The following is a 19078-nucleotide window of genomic DNA, read 5'->3' as shown; positions in this document are numbered from 1 at the left end:
TTGATTATTCACTCTTTAGCCTTCAAGCTTAAAAAATCCTGTTGTAAAGAAGTTGAAGAAAGAACGTTTGTTAAATCGTACAAATAAATGAATCTGATTCCTTCTGATTGCTATTCAATCAATCAAGTTTCTAGACGAAGATATTCAGAAAATATCCAGATAATGTAGAGTTTACAGAGACATCTATGATTACCATGTATGTACACTTAACTGCAGTGCAATACATAAATTTTCGTTATTTACATTGAGCAATACCTACTCATGGATATTAAAAAGTATTAATGCATCATGGACGAGTCTTTTTTTTTAAAATATTTCAAATTTTTTTCCACTGGCAACATCGCGCCCTTCATCTTGTATAAGAGAATACTTTTTTCTTTTAATTTTCACAGATTTTTATAATCTTATTTTAAAATAGTAGGTTTTTGTCAATACAGTGAAATATATCATCAAATGGTGAAATAAGTTGATCATAATTAAGAAGACAAGGCCGTCTAGTGAATCCCTATAAAATATATAACAAGAGTAAATAAATATATATATATTTATGTAAAACAAACAAAAATAATTATTTCTGTACGAGTTTAAAATACTAGTATAAATTTAGAAAATACTTTTCGTGTATTTATGATGATTGATGGATTTATGTCGAGGTTATGAGATTACTCCAGGTACTCCTGAGACACTTTATTCGTCTCGCTTGCATTTCTTAGGATAACAATGGCGTCGGTGTAGGTTGGAAATATTTCAACATCAAGTTTAAGATGAACGGATTGAAGAGCTGTAGCAACTACACCTAAAGTATGCCCCTCCTGCTTTACTTTCTTCTCCAACCAGGGAATAATTCCCGCTCCAACCCTGTCAAGGTAGCTCACTCCGGATATATCCAGGACTACATCCTCCATTGGATGGAATGTATCCTGAGACGAGTATTTCTCAGAACTACCAGACAACTCATTGGCTATCCAGGACCTTAAAAAAGACATTTAAATTTCAGGTGTTTTAGAAACAAAGCCTAATTAGTGGCATTTTGGATGCACATCCTAAATATAGGCATTTTAAGATCCTAGATAAAAAATAAAGGTACAGAGCTCATGGATACAAAGAATATTTATACATAAATAATGGAAGAAAAAAATAATACTGAGTTGTTGATGGATACAAAGATGCAAGATACAAGTTCATGACTACTAATAATCATGATACATAGCTCATAGATACAAGGAATCAAGATACAGTGTTCATGAATACAAAGAATTATGAGAAAGAGAAACAGAACTCCTATTTAAAATATTGTAGATAGTTAACAAATTTAAAACAAATGAAAAGAAACCTTTAATACAAATTATAGGGTAAGAAATCATAAATCACCAATTGAAAGCTTCTAAATGCTACATATATTTGGCTTGTGTGTCAGCTGGTTTGTTTGTTTGTTCATATGCAAAAAAGCGTCAAACCGATCGAGGCCAAATTTTGTGTAAATTTTATGGCCAGTCAAAAAAATTGCTTCTAAGAAATTTCGTTTTTTGCTTTTTTGTAAATGCTCTCATTAAAAACACAAAAATCCGTGAAATATTTCATTGTTATTTTATGGAAGCTTAGTTCTGTACATTTCCGAGTAATGTTTTACCTGACAAGATCTTTGACGAGAAAGTTCATAGGTCCAAATATCTGGATAACCTTGATCCCTCCTTCAGTTTTAAAACATTTTTTATTCAACCAGACTCCGTCCTCTCCTCGCTCCAGGACCCGGATACTCGGTATAGATGCTCGGATAAAGGTTATCATCAAGGAGGATACTACACCAACAACTAAACCTAGAACAATATATCATCAAGGAGGATACTACACCAACAACTAAGCCTGGAACAATATATCATCAAGGAGGATACTAAACCAACAACTAAACCTGGAACAATATATCATCAAGGAGGATACTACACCAACAACTAAGCCTGGAACAATATATCATCAAGGAGGATACTAAACCAACAACTAAACCTGGAACAATATATCATCAAGGAGGATACTACACCAACAACTAAACCTGGAACAATATATCATCAAGCAGGATACTAAACCAACAACTAAACCTTCAAATCTAAAGTCTTTGAAAAAAATAAGCACAAAACTATCCTTTTTGAGTTATGCAATAAAAATATTTATTTACAGTGATCTTCTTAAAACCCCGGAATAATGTAAATTGATTAGATTACTTCAAAGTCGTCTTTGACCTTAGAATAGTTTGCGGCATTCAACATTGGAAACTTGATTTTGCAATTTTATTTTTTATGAAACAATAATCACAGATTAGCATTAGAAATGGTTTTGTTCAGAATGAGATATTTTTAGGGCTTTATTGGACAAATTGAAATTTAAACAAATTCTTAATATCTCTTGTAATTTTTAAAGCAAAAAAACATGGCAGACTACATTTTGGAAATTGCCGGATTAGGTCTATTTTTAGATTACTTTTTCATTAAAAAAATATTGCTAAAATTAGGTTACCTGTAATGAATAAATGAAATGAACAGAGTAAGAAAGAAGTTTAAAATAAGATTTAGGGTGAACTGGGTAAAAAGGTGAAGTAGGATAGTTTCATGAAATGGGATGGAGTAGGTAGAAATGATAAAGTAGGAAGGAAGAATGAAATAAGATTATAAGCTGATGGTTGGGTTTAATGGGATGGAGTTGGATGGTGAATAGAGTTGAATGAGAAGGATGAGGAAGGATGAATAGATGTTATCAATAGTAGGATGGAAGAATGGGATGATAAAGAAGGATGGAGGGATGAAGAAGAAGGCAGAATAGAGAAGAATGGAGTAGGATGGAAGAATGGAGAAGGATGTGAGAATTGTGTAGGATAGAAGAATAGAGTTGAATGGAAGAATGGAGATGGATGGAAGAATGGAGTAGGATGGAAGAATAGAGAAGGATGGAAGAATAGAGAAGGATAGAATAATAGAATAGGATGTAAGAATGGAGTTTAATAGAAGAACAGAGTAGGATGGAAGGATATAGTTGAATGGAAGAATGTATGGAGTAAGATGGATGAATGGAGAAGGATGGAAGAATGGAGTTGGATAGAAGAACAGAGCAGGATGGAAGAATGCATGGATTATAATGGAAAAATCGAGAAGGATGGAAGAATGTAGTTGGATGGAAGAATGGAGAAGGATGAAAGAATAAAGTTTGATGGAAGAATGGAGCTGGTTGAAAGAATGGAGTTGTTTGAAAGAATGGAGCTGGATGGAAGAATGGAGATGGATGGAAGAATGGAGCTGGATGGAAGAATGGAGCTGGATAGAAGAATGGAGCTGTATGGAAGAATGGAGCTGGATTGAAGAATGTAGCTGGATGGAAGAACGGAGCTGAATGGAAGAATGGTGATGGATGGAAGAATGGAGTTGGATGGAAGAATGGAGCTGGATGAAAGAATGGTGCTGGATGGAAGAATGGAGCTGGAATGGAAGAATGGAGCTGGATGGAAGAATGGAGCTGGATGAAAGAATGGAGCTGGATGGAGGAATGGAGCTGGATGGAGGAATGAAATAAAAGGATAAAGAATAAATCCTACCGTAGTCTACATCAAGCAGGACGGTTGAAAGGAAGGTAATAACCCAGATACATCCATCATGTGTTGACAGCTTAAAATACTTCCCAACATCCCGGACCTGGAGTAGACAAGGTTTTGTTGGAAACCACTATCTCCACAATTTTTTTATATAAAAGAGAGAACAAGATACATCTTCTCGCATTTGCAAATTAAAACAAAGTAATTTTACTGGAACAATCTGATTTAGGTTTGAACTGAACAAAAAAGCAATTATCTTAAAGGTTTTCTATTTTCTTCTAGTTTTCTAGTTCTTTGCTTATTTTTACCCTTACAATCAATTTTGGTTATGTGTCGATTTTTCATGAATGTCTAGTTTGCTTAAATGTCTATGTGTCTAGTTTACCTAAATGTCTGTGCCTAGTTTGCCTAAATGTCTGTGTTTAGTTTACCTAAATGTCTGTGTCTAGTTTACCTAAATGTCTGTGTTTAGTTTACCTAAATGTCTGTGCCTAGTTTACTGTCTGTGTTTAGTTTACCTAAATGTCTGTGCCTAGTTTACATAAATGTCTGTGCCTAGTTTACCTAAATGTCTGTGCCTAGTTTACCTAAATGTCTGTGCCTAGTTCACCTAAATGTCTGTGCCTAGTTTACCTAAATGTCTTTGCCTAGTTTACCTAAATCCTAGTTTACCTAAATGTCTGTGCCTAGTTTACCTAAATGTCTGTGCCTAGTTTACCTAAATGTCTGTGCCTAGTTTACCTAAATGTCTGTGCCTAGTTTACCTAAATGTCTGTGCCTAGTTTACCTAAATGTCTGTGCCTAGTTTACCTCAATGTCTATGTATCTAGTTTACCTTATTAACTATCCCAACTAATGAAGCGAGGATGATGGCTGCGAGGACACAGACAGGAAGAGCATGGAACAATGGACCCAGGTAGAGAAGGACGGAGAGTAGGAGGAGAGCAGAGGTCAGGCTGGTCAACATACTCCTAAACATAAGCTAAGGTCAGGCTGGTCAACATACTCCTAAACATAAGCTGAGATCAAGTTGGTAAACATACTCCTAAACATAAGATGAGGCCAGGCTGGTCAATGCCATCATAAATGTAGACGGTATATTTATCCTCTTTTTATTTCTAAAAATTGATTACGTCCGGCCACCGTTTTTACCGAAAGCTATTTGTAATTTCTGCAGTAAAGATTTAAAGGGTCAGGCTGTGAATGGTTGATGGCAATATATGGTTAAATAATCTATTTGCTTTGAAACAAATCCACAAAGTTTTATATTAATAGTTTGTGTGTTTGTTTTGTGAAAAGAAAAGTTCTTATATTTGATAAATATTTCCACTTTTATCTTGAATTTCATTTTAACTTTACAAACTGTTAAAGTTAAAGGGTGTGAGAGAGGAAATGTTTATTTTGTGTTGATTGTCATTAAATTTCCTTGTTTTTGTTTAAACAAAGAAGTTTAGATGATCTGTGGAAACTTTTCTTGTATATAGTCTTTAATTATTTAATCATCCACAACCTACATGTGTAACTATATCCACAACCTACATGTGTAACTATATCCACAACCTACATGTGTAACTATATCCACAACCTACATGTGTAACTATAACCGCAACCTCCATATAGTGCTATATCCACAACCTCCATATGTAACTATCCATAACCTATACGTGTAACTATATCCACAACCTACATATAGTGATATATCCACAACTTACATGTGTAACTATATCCACAACCTACATGTGTAACTATATCCACAACCTACATGTGTAACTATATCCACAAAATACATGCGTTACTATATCCACAACCTACACAAGTAGTTATATCCATAATCCCCCTGTTATAGTAATACCCAAATTCCACTACCTCCTTCTATTTCCTCTTTACATTCCCGAATATTAAAGAAAATCCATTTCCCACCCGATTCCACTAATCCAACCTTATCATCCCCACCTTTCCCTTTTGTTGTTGAAAGTGCAATATTTCAAGTTCAAAGCAAAACAACCATTCCAGAAATGTATCTGACTAATAAATCTTTAAAAACTAAGCAATTAAGTATCTAGTTACACATTTTAATTTATCCTGTATACAACAGTTAGAAACATATTATTCTCCTGGTAAGGTTTCGGAGTTAATATATAGTTTAGATCTACTTACTTGCATCCACTAGCCTCTTGAACCACAGATCTAGAGAGAGAACCTGCCATTGGGATACAACTGAACATACTTCCAAACAGGTTCGATACACCCTGATAAATATATGTACATACATTAATAAAATAATTATAAAAAATAATTGATTGAATCAAAATAGCAATATATCCCTATTTGTTGTTGCTGAATATCCTGGCTCCTCTGAGCCTTATCTATATTTACTAGGTATTAGCTGAGCTATCAGCTACTAGCTCTCATGTATTCATTTACTTTACATGGGCTGTCAGCTTCTGGCTCACCTGAACCTTGTATTCATGTACTTTACCTGAGCTATCAGCTCCTGGCTCTCTTGTATCCATGTACTTTACCTACACTATCAGCTCCTGGCTCTTGAATCTTGTATTCATGTACTTTACCTGAGCTATCTGCTCCTGGCTCTACTGAACCCTGTATCTATGTGCTCTACCTGAGCTATCAGCTCCTGGCTCTCCTGAACCTTGAATCCATGTACTTTTACCTGAGCTATCAGCTCCTGGCTCTTCTGAACCTTTTATCTAAGTACTTTACATGGGCTATCAGCTCCTGACTCTCTTGTATCCATGTATTTTCCTAAACTATCAGCTCCTGGCTCTCCTGAACCTTGGATCCATGTACTTTTACCTGAGCTATCAGCTCCTGGCTCTCTTGAACCTTGTATCCATGCTTTTTCCCAAACATCTTTCCAAGTCCAACACCAACAGTGAACGATACTATAGCGGGGGCAATAGAATCCAGCATAACCTGAGATGAAATACATTGTCAGAAATTACTTTATTTTTATTTTTTTCAACCCAACCATAATTTTTATTTATATTCGGAATGTAAATTCAAGAGAGTTCTAATTTTATAACAAAAATAGATGTTTTTACATCTTATCAATGCACAACACTAAATATTAAAATGCAAAAACATCCTAAACTAGAATTCTAACCTCGGGAATAAGCTGAAGCAGTGGAAACTCCGGTACTGGAAGTCCAGTTGGGATTTCACCGATACTCTCGATTGTTCTAAGGTAAAAAGTTATTGTGAGAAATGTACTTGTAGGAAAAATACAGAATCTAATTTATTGACTCACCGGACATTATGATGTTCCCTAATCCCAAGAAGTTTTGATATTGTTGTAAAGATGATGATCAATGTTAGCTGGGTAGGTAGAGGGAACCTAGATATAACAAGGTTAGCTGGGTAGGTAGAGGGAACCTAGAAATAACAAGGTTAGCTGGGTAGGTAGAGGGAACCTAGATATAACAAGGTTAGCTGGGTAGGTAAAGGGAGCCAAGATATAACAAGGTTAGCTGGACAGCTAAAGGGAACCTAGGAATAACAAGGTTAGCTGAGTAGCTATAGGGAACCTAGGAATAACAAGGTTAGCTGGATAGGTAGAGGGAACCTAGATATAACAAGGTTAGCTGGGTAGGTAGAGGTAACCTAGATATAGCAAGGTTAGCTGGATAGGTAGAGGGAACCTAGGATATTATAAAGCTATTTTGAACCCCAACACTTGTTTATTTGGAAAAGGAAAGCTTGATTGTCTTTAAGATTTATTTAAAAGAAAATATGTAAACTCCATATCAAGATACATAATTTTCCTCTACTCTATATCAAGATACATAATTTTCCTCTACTCCATAATCAATTACCCAACTTGTTCTATAATTAGGCTTAGCAAGAATACAGAATAATTATTCTAAAATTAATCATTACGAGGATTCTATTCAGAACTAAATGTGTTGTAAGTAAATTTCCCACAAAACTTGACAATAATGATTTATAACATTTCATTAGAAAACTATATTATAATTTATGAAACATATTTTTCATTTGATTTTTATTTATTGGTTTTGTATTAAGTTTGTTTTTTAGCTTGTCTATGCCCATTAACACCATAACGGCTGATCCATGGGCCCAAATTTTATTGAAACCTCACATTCCACTTTTTGTAATATCCCTGAAAATTTTTGTATTTCAAAAAATTTCCATAAAAAAACCAAAACTGCGACATTGCTCGCTACATTTTCTCGCAAAAGAAATTATTAAAATAAAACTATTACTAGATAAATAAGAAACCTATGATGCATATATTTTGTTCAAAAGTAAAATAATCATATACCTGCATTTAGTTTTGAGTTTAGGACCTATTACTAGATCTACAATTAAACTCACAAGAATAGTAGATAGAGAGATAGCGAGGGTTATCAGATTCGTCGATTGTATTTTCCGTCCTAAAATATTAGGTTTTAGAATAATCTAATATTGGGTTGAAAGTTCAGTATGTGACACGACTTTAAATTTCATTGTAGGCGTTAAATATGATTGTACTTGCAGTTAATTTGTACTGTAGTTGTTAAATTGAAATGTAGTTGTTGAATTGTACTGTAGTTGTTAAACTGGATTTAGTTGTTAAATCGGATTTAGTATTTAAATTGAATTTCAGTTGTCAAATTGTACTACAGTTGTTAAATTGAACTGTGGTTATAAAATTGTACTGTTATTGTTAAATTGGATTGTAGTTGTTCAATTGTACTGTAGTTGTTAAATCAGATTGTAGTTGTTAAATTGTAATGTAGTTGTTAAATTTTAATGTAGTTGTTAATTTGTGCTGTAGTTTTTAAATTGTACTGTACTTGTTAAACAGTACTGTAGTTGTTAAATTAGATATTAGTTGTTAAATTGTAATGTAGTTGTTAAATTGTAATGTAGATGTTAAATTACATTGCAGTTGTTAAATTACATTGCAGTTGTTAAAGTGTATTATAGTAGTTAAATAGGGTTTTAGTTGTTAAATTGTACTGTAGTAGTTAAATTGTACTGCAGTTGTTAAAGTGTACTTTGTATTGTACTGCAGCTAGTTTATTGAACAACAGCAAGTTTACATTGGCAACCAAAAAACAAAGTAATGAAGGTCGTATTGGTTTAAGGAAAAAATTAAGACTATAATAATTCCACTTTTTTCTAATTACCACTGTAGATCCCAACTAAATAGTTACCTATATCTAAATAGGTAAAAACAAGTCTTCCTATCCCAGAATGACGAGGAATCCTGAAACAAATAATTTCAATTTTAATCTTTAAAAATCATAATTTTAGATTTCTAAAAAGCAAGTTTTTAATGTTAAAAGCTAATTTAAAGTTGATTGTGGGAAAATTTCTCATTTTCTCTGTATGCATATCTTCAGTTTTAGGTCTTTACTTTTTTATCTTTATTTTTACTCTGAACAAAATTGGTAAAATCTTTAACATTTTCGATAGTTTACAATTTACAAACTAGTTTGATCGAAGTTCAATTTCCGTCCTGAAATATTATGCCAGCTGGTCGCCACTGGCGTACTTTTGGCAAAAAACTTACTTTAACCCCAAACAAGTTTAATTTCTTTATCAACGGATGGAAAATATATATATTTCATGAATCTTAAAGCCTTTGAGGTAGCTCAGAATCAAATCTATTTCTTTCTGACATTCAAATTCGCCCCCCCCCCCTTCACTTTTTTTGTTCACCTGATGCCCAGAATATGCTTGATCTGACTTGTAATAACATGAAAGGATGCTCCCACAGTAAATGAACTGACAACAGTATCTGTGAGTAGGATTGAGAGAAATCCTAGTCTTCCTATTCCAGCAATCAGCTGTAGAATTCCTGTACAGTACAAAATATTTAAAAAGAACTAGTGTACGGTACTCTACTTATCCTTAAACAAAATTTTATTGAATTTTTTTTGGGAACAAAATAAAATAATAAAATCCATTATTTCTTTAAATCTTTTTTTTAGCCTAAAAAAAAAATATGCAGTGTATCAGTGAAAAAAAAACTTTTAAAAATCTATATTCTATCTTGATCTTCAAATTGCCAGTAGTTTGTATGGCGATCACCCACCTCCGGCGAGCCTTACTTTGTTGGAACTATTTCATTTAGATGAAAGAATGCATCGAATGCATCCCATAGATTCTTATTTCTTCATCCTATTTGCTTTAGGGTATTATATATTCAGTTTTATTCAATTTAAAAATCTTAAAAATTTAGTGAAATCAGAATTATTTTACTGGTTTAAAATTTATATCAATAGGATCAAATATATTTGATAATTGATTAGAAATCTTCTTTTATGTTTTTTAAAACTTATTTTTTTTCATATTCAATTGCAGCACGTTTTGGGTCGTCGCCTTTGATATAATTTAAATGGACATTACTTGGTGTAAAGTGATAATATTTTATCTGGGTGGTATATGCACATTGCTCACCATTTACACATCATATTAGTTTATGAAATCATTATCTTTCCCTCTTCTAATAGTAATAAAACTAACTCCACAATTAGACTTTTTATCTAAATCTAAATCTAAGAAATACAAGTAAATGTAACTTAATGTCTAATTTTTAAACTTCTACCTAACAATGTTCTATTTATTAATCATTCTTAAAGGGATTGTATTCATAATTTCAAGTAAACCTTCCATTTGAAGAGAAATAAGCCCGATTTACCCTTTAAGCGTTTATCTGATCAATAATGCAGAATTCATCGTTGCTTTTTTAGTTTAAAGTGTCAAATTGTCTGAACCTGCAAAGTGTTTAAGGGTACCGTTGTGAATCGGACATGACACGTAGGGTCACTTGAAATAACGTCTACAGTCCCTTCTGGAAGCAGCTGAAGGCCGTCCTGGAATAATCAAGTCAATTGTGTAAAAACTCCATTGATAAATTCCAATTAAAGATTTTAACCTCCAAAATGTGCGCAAAGTCTTAAATTAAAAATCTTCTCTGTAATTCCTTCTTTCTAATACGAAAAAACTGATTGAATAATAATTTACCAACACAGAAGGTGACAGCGGTAGCCACCTGTATAGTTGAATATATATGAGCTAGGTTCTGTTCCTCGGTTGGATCATCTATATCCGAGCCTAGCCTAGAGACAGGTTTAAAGACCATGATACTGATGACTGCAAAGGATCCCATGGAGACGTGTGGCATGGTCCCGAGGAATATATAGATGAGGACAGGGAAGAAGGCTGTATAGATCCCAACTACAGGATCTACTCCAGCTAGTAAACCGTAGGCCATACCCTGCAATAATTCATCGTTATTTCAAGGGACCCCCAATTCTAAGATGCCAATGCCCGATTACAGATGCAGAAGTTTCAGGTAATCAGGGCGATATATTATACAGATGCTATATAAAGTTACTTTTTCTGAGTTTCAATAGAAATTATAGTAAAATGTAGTGAATTGTATACCTAAAGAAACCGAGTTTTAGCAACACTCTCTTTATACTTGCAACCCAATGTCTTAGACCATAGATATTTCAAACTATGAATTCTCTTGGATCAAATAATCTAAGCTTTCATTAGGTTGCAAAAATTTAGGGATTAAAAAATTGAATATGTGATTTTTAATTTTTAAATGCTTGACAAAAAGAAAATGGATTGTAAAAAGAAAAAGGCAGGCTTTGAGCGTTTTTTTTGCACAATATCTCAAAATTGTTTTCGAATCGTACAAAAATATTTGAGAAGCTAGATGTTGTGTAAAGATGATGTAAAGCGTTAATATTTGTTCAAAGATATATAAAGGTATACCTAGGGTATAAGGCGCGCGGTATAAGGCGGTAAAAGGTATACCTGGGGTATATGCATAATAGCCACAGTAAACCCTGCCACCAGGTCATTTACCAGATTTTTCTTCCAGTCATACTTAGGTAACCAGGTCACAGGAGGTACTGTAATATAATATAATATAATATATATATATATATATATATATATATATAACTATAAAGCGATAATAAAGCTCCTCCTCAGTTAATAAACTCGGTTTAACTGATGCTTTACAAAAATTATTATGAATTTTCAAAAAAGCTTTTTTATATACATATTATATATTTAGTAAGGTGGCCAGGGTACAGGGGGTGTTTTATTTATATGTTTATTGTTTATATATATGATTTTTAAATCCAATTCAAGCTGCCGAGGAGTATTTAAAACAAGAAACAATTTGTTCATAAATAAAATGGAACAATAATCTTACATAAGTATATGATTGGTTTTATGTTCTCTGCTATAAATATTTGCGGGTGGAGTTATAAATGTTCCAACTCCACCCGCATATATCTATAGCAGAGAACATAAAACCAATCGTAGATTTTAGCATGGAGCACAACATTTGAAACAGAGCATATATTTATAGCAGAGAACAAAAACCAACCGTAGATTTTAGCATGGAGCACAACATTTGAAACAGAGCATATATCTATAGCAGAGAACATTAAACCAATCTTAGATTTTAGCATGGAGCACACCATTTGAAATAAATATATATATATATATCGCGCGGGGGGCGGCGCCGAAAAAAAATTAGTTGAGAGCATAGATATATAATTGATTTATTGTATGCACTATAAATATATGCGAAACCAAACCATTAATGCGCGATCCAAAAAAACATATATTTATGATATTGACTATAAATATTTTAATATATGTGTAGATTTCAAGTTATTTTTTGACAAACATATATTTATAGTGTTTACTATAAATCAATAATATATACTTATGTTGACAGCAACTGTTTTTTTGTTAGTTAGGTAACCAGCGCCCCTTTACTAGTACCAATTTTAGCTTTTATATGGCGATTTCTAAGTCACCATTTTTATTCAATGTAATATATATTCAACATTTTTCCCCAAACTTATTATTTAAAAATGTTTCATTTAAAGTTGCAATTTCTTCACACATCTGAAAACCAAAAGTTGCGTGGATTTTTCTGTCGAAAAATATTCAAACTCGACATCTTTTTATATTTCCACCTGCCACGAACCTGTCCTACATAAAAAATGGGCCTGGTCGGTTAAGCCATTTTGACGTTTATTAGATTCAAACAAACAAAAAGCAGACAAACCTACCAAAAAAATGTATAGACAAGCCAAATACAAAGCAAACTTTTGTATAACATTAAAAAGATTTACCTAAACATTTTATAAACTGGAACAAAATCTGAATATCCATATAATATGTTAGGTTATTATCTAACTTAGGAAGTATTGCAACTAATTTAGACAGTAATACATCATTAAAACTTAACTAAGTTACACTGGCTCAAGTTTCATCAGAATAATCGGATTAAAAAGCTGCAAGGTTTCGAGACTATTTTACAGATTTATTCTCAAGTATTTTAGGGGTATCTTGATCATCCAACATAACTTAACATATAACATACATCATACGAGGGTAGAGGGGCGGGGGGGGGGAGAAAAGTGTCAAAATAGAAACTAATCGCAAGCGTAAAAAGTAGCAACTGTCATTTTTTTATGTTCGAACATACTTTAAACATCCTATTTGTTCATACCCTTCTAGATAAAACTCATATTACATCTGTACTTGGATCTGTACAATAAATAGAAGGGAATTGAGTCTTTGCCACAAACTCTGATTTTCTAATCACTACATCTTTGCAACTAAATGTCGGAGACATTAGATATTTCAAACTATGAATTCTGCTGGATCAAATATTATATGCATGAAATACCAAAGGTTTAGATACACATGTCAGGTTGCAAAGAAGTAGGAACTAGAAAATTTTAGTTTGTGGCACTTAAATCCTTTGGCTTGTTTGTCTGTCCGTTTGTGTCTAATACATTTCAAAACGGCCCTGTTTGAGGTTAATTACATAACCCAAGTAAAGGTTCACAGCCCGCGATTTAAAAGCTTCGGCTCGAGTCGTAATTCCTTAAACCCAACTTTAAGACCCAATCTTCCAACCAACTCTAACGACAGCTTGTGTCACGTGATTGACAGGTGCAAGATCTTCGGCTCGACTTAAGGAGTTAGGCCCAATGAAAATAAAAACGACCGTGATTGGTTTTAATGGAGAATAAGGCTCAATGTTGCGCCTTATTCTAATAAAAACTGGGAATGCGCCAATTCATACCATGAAAATCCAACAAATAAAATATTAAACCGGTTTTTTGAAAATAAGATGCAGCTTTGATCCGAAAGCTCAAGCCGTAAATAAGGTCCAACGACAGCTTAGACCCGAGCCGCATTTCACGTAATTTTTTATATCGCGGGCTCTGGATAGTTAAAGAGAAAAATTGTACTTAGAAGAACGTTAGATTTTTTAAATTTTAGAAATCCATCTACGTTTCTAGAAAAATCCACAAAATTTAAGTTTTACAATTACAAAGAAAAGCAACATTCAAACGTTTAAACTGTAAAGCTGAAAACCTTGCAGACTGTAAGCTATGAAAACATTATTTATAATCTTTATTATTTCCATCATTTACCATATCATCATTTTAGTTTGTTTATCTTAAAAATAAGGTATTCTACCATCGTAAAATAAATTCATTTTGTACTTTGGTATTTTTACAATTGAATTGTTTGAACCCGTTATCCCTTGAAAGCCCTGAATGGAAAGATACTGACCTAAAGATGTGAGTACACTGAGTATTGATATTTTAGACACAAGGTCGTATGAGCCTTGGCAACAGTTCGACACCCTGATATACAACATTTGCTTAGTTTTAAAAACAAAAGTTTTAAAAATTGTGAAATAGATGTTTTTTATACATTAAAGTTTTATTTTGAAAACATTTAAAGTTTAACTATATCAACGTAGGAAAATTTGTAAATGTACTTTGGAAAAAAAAATTTTTTCAAAAAATCTTCTTTTGAGTAAATTTTTAAAACATTTAGTTTGTTTACCTTTGAGAACATTTTTCTGGAGAATTATGTTGAAACTGGTAGGTTTCACTAATCATAAATAATCTTAATTTTTAATTTTGAAATTGTTAATATTTATAGTTAAGGATTCAAAATCAATTTTCCATATTTCATGATCTGTTATCAAATACATATTTCGTGATTTGTTATCCAATACATATTTCATGATTTGTTATCCAATACATATTTCATGATTTGTTATCCAATACATATTTCATGATTTGTTGTCCAATACATATTTCATGATTGTTATCCAATACATATTTCATGATTGTTATCCAATACATATTTCATGGTTTGTCATCCAATACATATTTCATGATTTGTTGTCCAATACATATTTCGTGATTTGTTATCCAATACATATTTCATGATTTGTTATCCAATACATATTTCATGATTTGTTTTCCAGGATCCTTGGTTTTAAATTTTTATAGTACAGAAGATTTATAATCCATGAAGTTGGATAAATCATCCAAGATCAAGTATTTATAATCCAGAATCAAGGATTTAAAAGATGTATTATCAATGCTCCAGGATTTAAAATCAATGATCCAGGATTTAAAATCGATGATTCAGGATTTATAATCCATGATTCAAAGATAGGAAAAGTTACGAAGATTGAGAAAATTCCTGAAATCTTCAAGGGTTAATGCATTTCGTCCCAGATCTGCTCTCAACCGAGGAATCTAGAAACAAAAAAGTAAAAAAACAAAGTTAAGGAAAATAGAATTATCTAGGATCAGGTTATACAGAGGAAAACATCAGAATAATATCCAATGGAATAATGTTGTTGTACAAATTAGTAAAGGATAAGAAGATAGAGATAAAAACCAGTTTTATCATTATCATACTCTAGAAAAGATCGAAAACATAAAAAACATGAAGAAACAGAAACCGGATTGTTTCTAAAAAAAGTATCTTGAAAAAGAAAAGGACCCGGAACAGAATCTAGAACAATAATAAGACCTGGAATAGAATCTAGAATTATCGGTAAATAATATATTCCTAGAGTAACGAGGAGCCCAATGTAGGACAAGGGAGACCAATTTATATATTCCGTTGACCAGGATCTCGGAGTATATCGGAGTAGTAGAGATATAGGTATCAAAGTAGGATAAGAGATAGAGGAGTACAGATATAAGTATCTGAGGAAGATCAGAGATAGCAGAGTAGAGATATAGGTATCAGAGAAGGAGTACAGATATAGGTATCAGAGGAGGATCAGAGATAGCGGAGTAGAAATATAGGTATCAGAGAAGGAGTACAGATATAGGGATCAGAGGAGAAACAGAGAAGAAGTACAGATATAGGGATCAGAGGAGGATTAGAGATAGAGGATTAGAGATATAGGTATCAGAGGCGGATCAGAGATAGAGGAGTAGAAATATAGGTATCAGAGAAGGAGTACAGATATAGGGATCAGAGGAGAATCAGAGAAGAAGTACAGATATAGGGATCAGAGGAGGATTAGAGATAGAGGATTAGAGATATAGGTATCAGAGCCGGATCAGAGATAGCGGAGTAGAGATATAGGTTTCAGAGAAGGAGTACAGATATAGGTATCAGCGGAGGATCAGAGATAGAGGTGTAGAAATATAGGTATCAGAGAAGGAGTACAGATATAGGGAAAAGAGGAGGATTAGAGACAGAGGATTAGAGATATAGGTATCAGAGGCGGATCAGAGATAGAGGAGTGGAGATATAGGTGTCTGAGGTGGATAAGAGAAAGAAAAGGAGAATAATATAATCGAAATCAAGACGACATTTAAAAAAGTAATGTTATTGTTTATCTTGGCTTAAAAGTGAAGTAGTTAAAAAACAATAACGGAGAACAACAAAAATTTTCTTCGATCAAATATAACTTGTTTTTAAGACAAAAAAAATTAGCTTCTTTGACTGAATATCTTTTAAACCTCAGTCCTGATATATTTCCATACTCCAAGACTAGTTTCCAATATAGAGAATTATATCTTGGGACGGAGATATAAATTGAGTTTCTCTAGGTCTATATGTATACGCTATACAACATAACTAATTTCTCCAGGTTATAATCTTATTACAATGAAGCTAATATTTTCTATATAAACCAGAGTTTTAGGGTGCTTCGCGCCCCCATTCCTGTAAATAAATAATTCTAAATTTTAACGTTGCTCTAAAAGTCGGCCATTTTTAATCATTTTCAAATTTAGGAAGATTTTTCTTTTCGAATTTGTGCATTATCAACAACAAAAATATCCAACTATTTTCCATGATTTCTTTTTCAATTTTGATGATTCATGAAGCTTTCCCTGGGGTCATGCGAGGTCCCACACAGAATTTGGACCTGATCGGTTTAGCCGTTTTGACGTTTGGACAGACAAGCAAAGTATATATACAGATATATATATCAGAATCAGATATAAAACCCTGGAGAATGAGTTTAAATATTTGAAATATCTTCGAAACTAATGATTGTTAGCTCCGTCCAGTTTTAGAAAATGGACTTTTTGTAGATTGGGCCAGATTGTCCAGATAGATTATTTTAAAACTAAAATGTTAAGTAGACAAGTTCAGATTCGATTTACAGTTGTACATTAATGGAAATTGCATTTATGATGAAAAAAATATTATTTTTGAATTTTACGCGAAATCTCCAAAGCCAACTAAGGAAAATAAGGAAATCCATAAATAACTAAATGAAAATGGGCTCGAAAATCGAGACTCACTGATTATTTAATCAGAAAATCTGAACAATACTAGTTTGGAACCCAGATTTGTCTGGAGTTTATCCAATAAAAGTCAACTCGATCATTTATGTTGTTCGACAGAGTTTAAAATAAAAATTTAGGCAAATCGGTCTAGGGGTCGATTATTTAAGCTCGGACATCAAAATAAATAAAAAAAACAAGCAGAGATTACTCCTTTAAAAACATATACAAAAAAGCAGTGATCTAAAAAAGTTCTCTAGCGAAAGTTTATGAAAACAAAGATGTATTTTTTCTGTGCCATGCACTGAAGGCATGCATGAGAATGCACTGAAACTGTCAGAATAAGTATACACGTAATTGAACTTGAAAATGCTGCTAGTGCAAATCAAAACTGTATCTAAGCTTAACCCTATAAAGGCTGGGGGGTCTGAATCTATGTATAATCTAGGGGGGCGTTTGGCGCCCCACCCTCTAGAAAAAGAGATACATTTTTAAAGCCCAATTTTTCAAGGACAGTTAATAGAAAAAAAATTAGACAGATAACTTTAATAGTTTGGGTGCTAGGAGGGTTGAAAAAATGCCTAAAAAAGGGTCAAAAAAGTGAGAAAAAAAATATTTTTTTTATGTTTCTTAAAACAAATATCAAAGTTTGACACATGTTTATACATGAATTTTTAAGGTCTTTTTAAAAATGTAGTCTTTAGATCTGTAGCTTTAGTCAGAAAAAAGTTATGGGGTATTTTCGATTTTTTTTTCGCTGACTCGACTTTTTTCGCCCTGTACCCTACCCTATAAATTAAAAAAAAATTGACAAAAAATCCTTTAAATTACTATTCATTAAAAGTTAAAATATTTCAATTTGATAGTGTCAAAAATGAGAGTGCAAGGACAAAAAAAAACTACAAGAGGACGCCAAAATGCCCCCCCCCCCCCCCAGCCTGTTTTGTGGTAATAATCTTAAAAATACAGTTTTTATTTTACCCATTCTTGTGCATTTATCTTCTAAATCACATTTAATAAATTCAATCATAATATTTCAAAATAATCAGTTTATATTTACCTGTATTTCAAAATAATCAGTTTATATTTACCTGTATTTCAAAATAATCAGTTTATATTTACCTGTATTTCAAAATGGTCAAAATCATCAGAATATAAATCTGAATCTTTGTCGATGTCGGGATTCATCTTATCTGCATTTAGACCACTTGTAAGTTTTAATCTGATTTATAATGATTTCACTGTTTAAAAAATTTAAATTAATTCTTCATAAGCTGATTTGAGAAAACAAAACACCGTTGAAATGATTGAATCATGTTATCGCATTAAGCTAAATTAATTGATCTGCAAAACATGGATATCAAAATGATATTTAAAGTTCTGCAAAAATCTAGACTTATTGCCAAAGTACGCGGAAAAAATGCTGATTTCGCACCAAGTCATGCAAAATATCAGTAAAAAGTTAGTTGATGCATTTTGGATTAAAATCATTATAATTCGAAATCATGAAAGTAGTGAAATCGTAATATTGCATGCCACAAATATTTCCAAGAGCCATGAACCAATAATGAAAATATCATCGTTAATTTACTTGAAAGTTTAAAACCTACCGCTTTGGCTTTTTTTACAATCATCTAAAAGGAGGCTCGCTTAAAGTTACGATCGACAGTCCAAGAACTTACAGGGTTACCCACAAAGAATGAGATCATTAGGCAATGAAAAAAAAACAAGTTTTCAGTGGCAAGGAATCAAAAATAACAGACAATATGGATTCTGCACAATCGTCTCTGAAGTCTCATCCTTAGTGAGGTGCCCTGTATGACTCTGGTCGCGGCAAGGTTTGAAACTGGAAATATTTGGATATATCCACCTTCTTGCTCCCCCCCTCACATAACCCGCCTCCCCCCCCCCCCCC

General features: G+C 32.8%; 1 protein-coding gene across 6 annotated transcripts in view; it reads right to left on the bottom strand.

Annotated features, from left to right (window-relative positions):
* Positions 1–526: 526 nt before the first annotated feature.
* The window catches only part of LOC111703926 (sulfate transporter), a 26741-nt gene continuing 8189 nt past the window's right edge, over positions 527–19078 (bottom strand). For 3 of the 6 annotated variants that reach the window (XM_023476018.1, XM_023476021.1, XM_023476020.1), the window contains exons 2-17: positions 15107–15162; positions 14456–14503; positions 14177–14250; positions 11375–11472; positions 10571–10823; positions 9263–9401; positions 8755–8807; positions 7878–7989; positions 6843–6929; positions 6699–6774; positions 6389–6508; positions 5732–5823; positions 4410–4545; positions 3578–3674; positions 1631–1817; positions 527–972 (exon numbers count right to left, since the gene is read on the bottom strand). In XM_023476018.1, the coding sequence (XP_023331786.1) occupies positions 663–972; positions 1631–1817; positions 3578–3674; positions 4410–4545; positions 5732–5823; positions 6389–6508; positions 6699–6774; positions 6843–6929; positions 7878–7989; positions 8755–8807; positions 9263–9401; positions 10571–10823; positions 11375–11472; positions 14177–14250; positions 14456–14503; positions 15107–15162 (1938 nt within the window). In that variant the 3' untranslated portion in view covers positions 527–662. The other 3 variants (XM_023476019.1, XM_023476023.1, XM_023476022.1) reach the window with 3 other exon arrangements.

This window comes from Eurytemora carolleeae, unplaced genomic scaffold (assembly GCF_000591075.1).
Source record: "Eurytemora carolleeae unplaced genomic scaffold, Eaff_2.0 scaffold439, whole genome shotgun sequence".
NCBI classification, from domain to species: domain Eukaryota; kingdom Metazoa; phylum Arthropoda; class Copepoda; order Calanoida; family Temoridae; genus Eurytemora; species Eurytemora carolleeae.
This window is presented reverse-complemented; position numbering and strand designations above follow the sequence as displayed.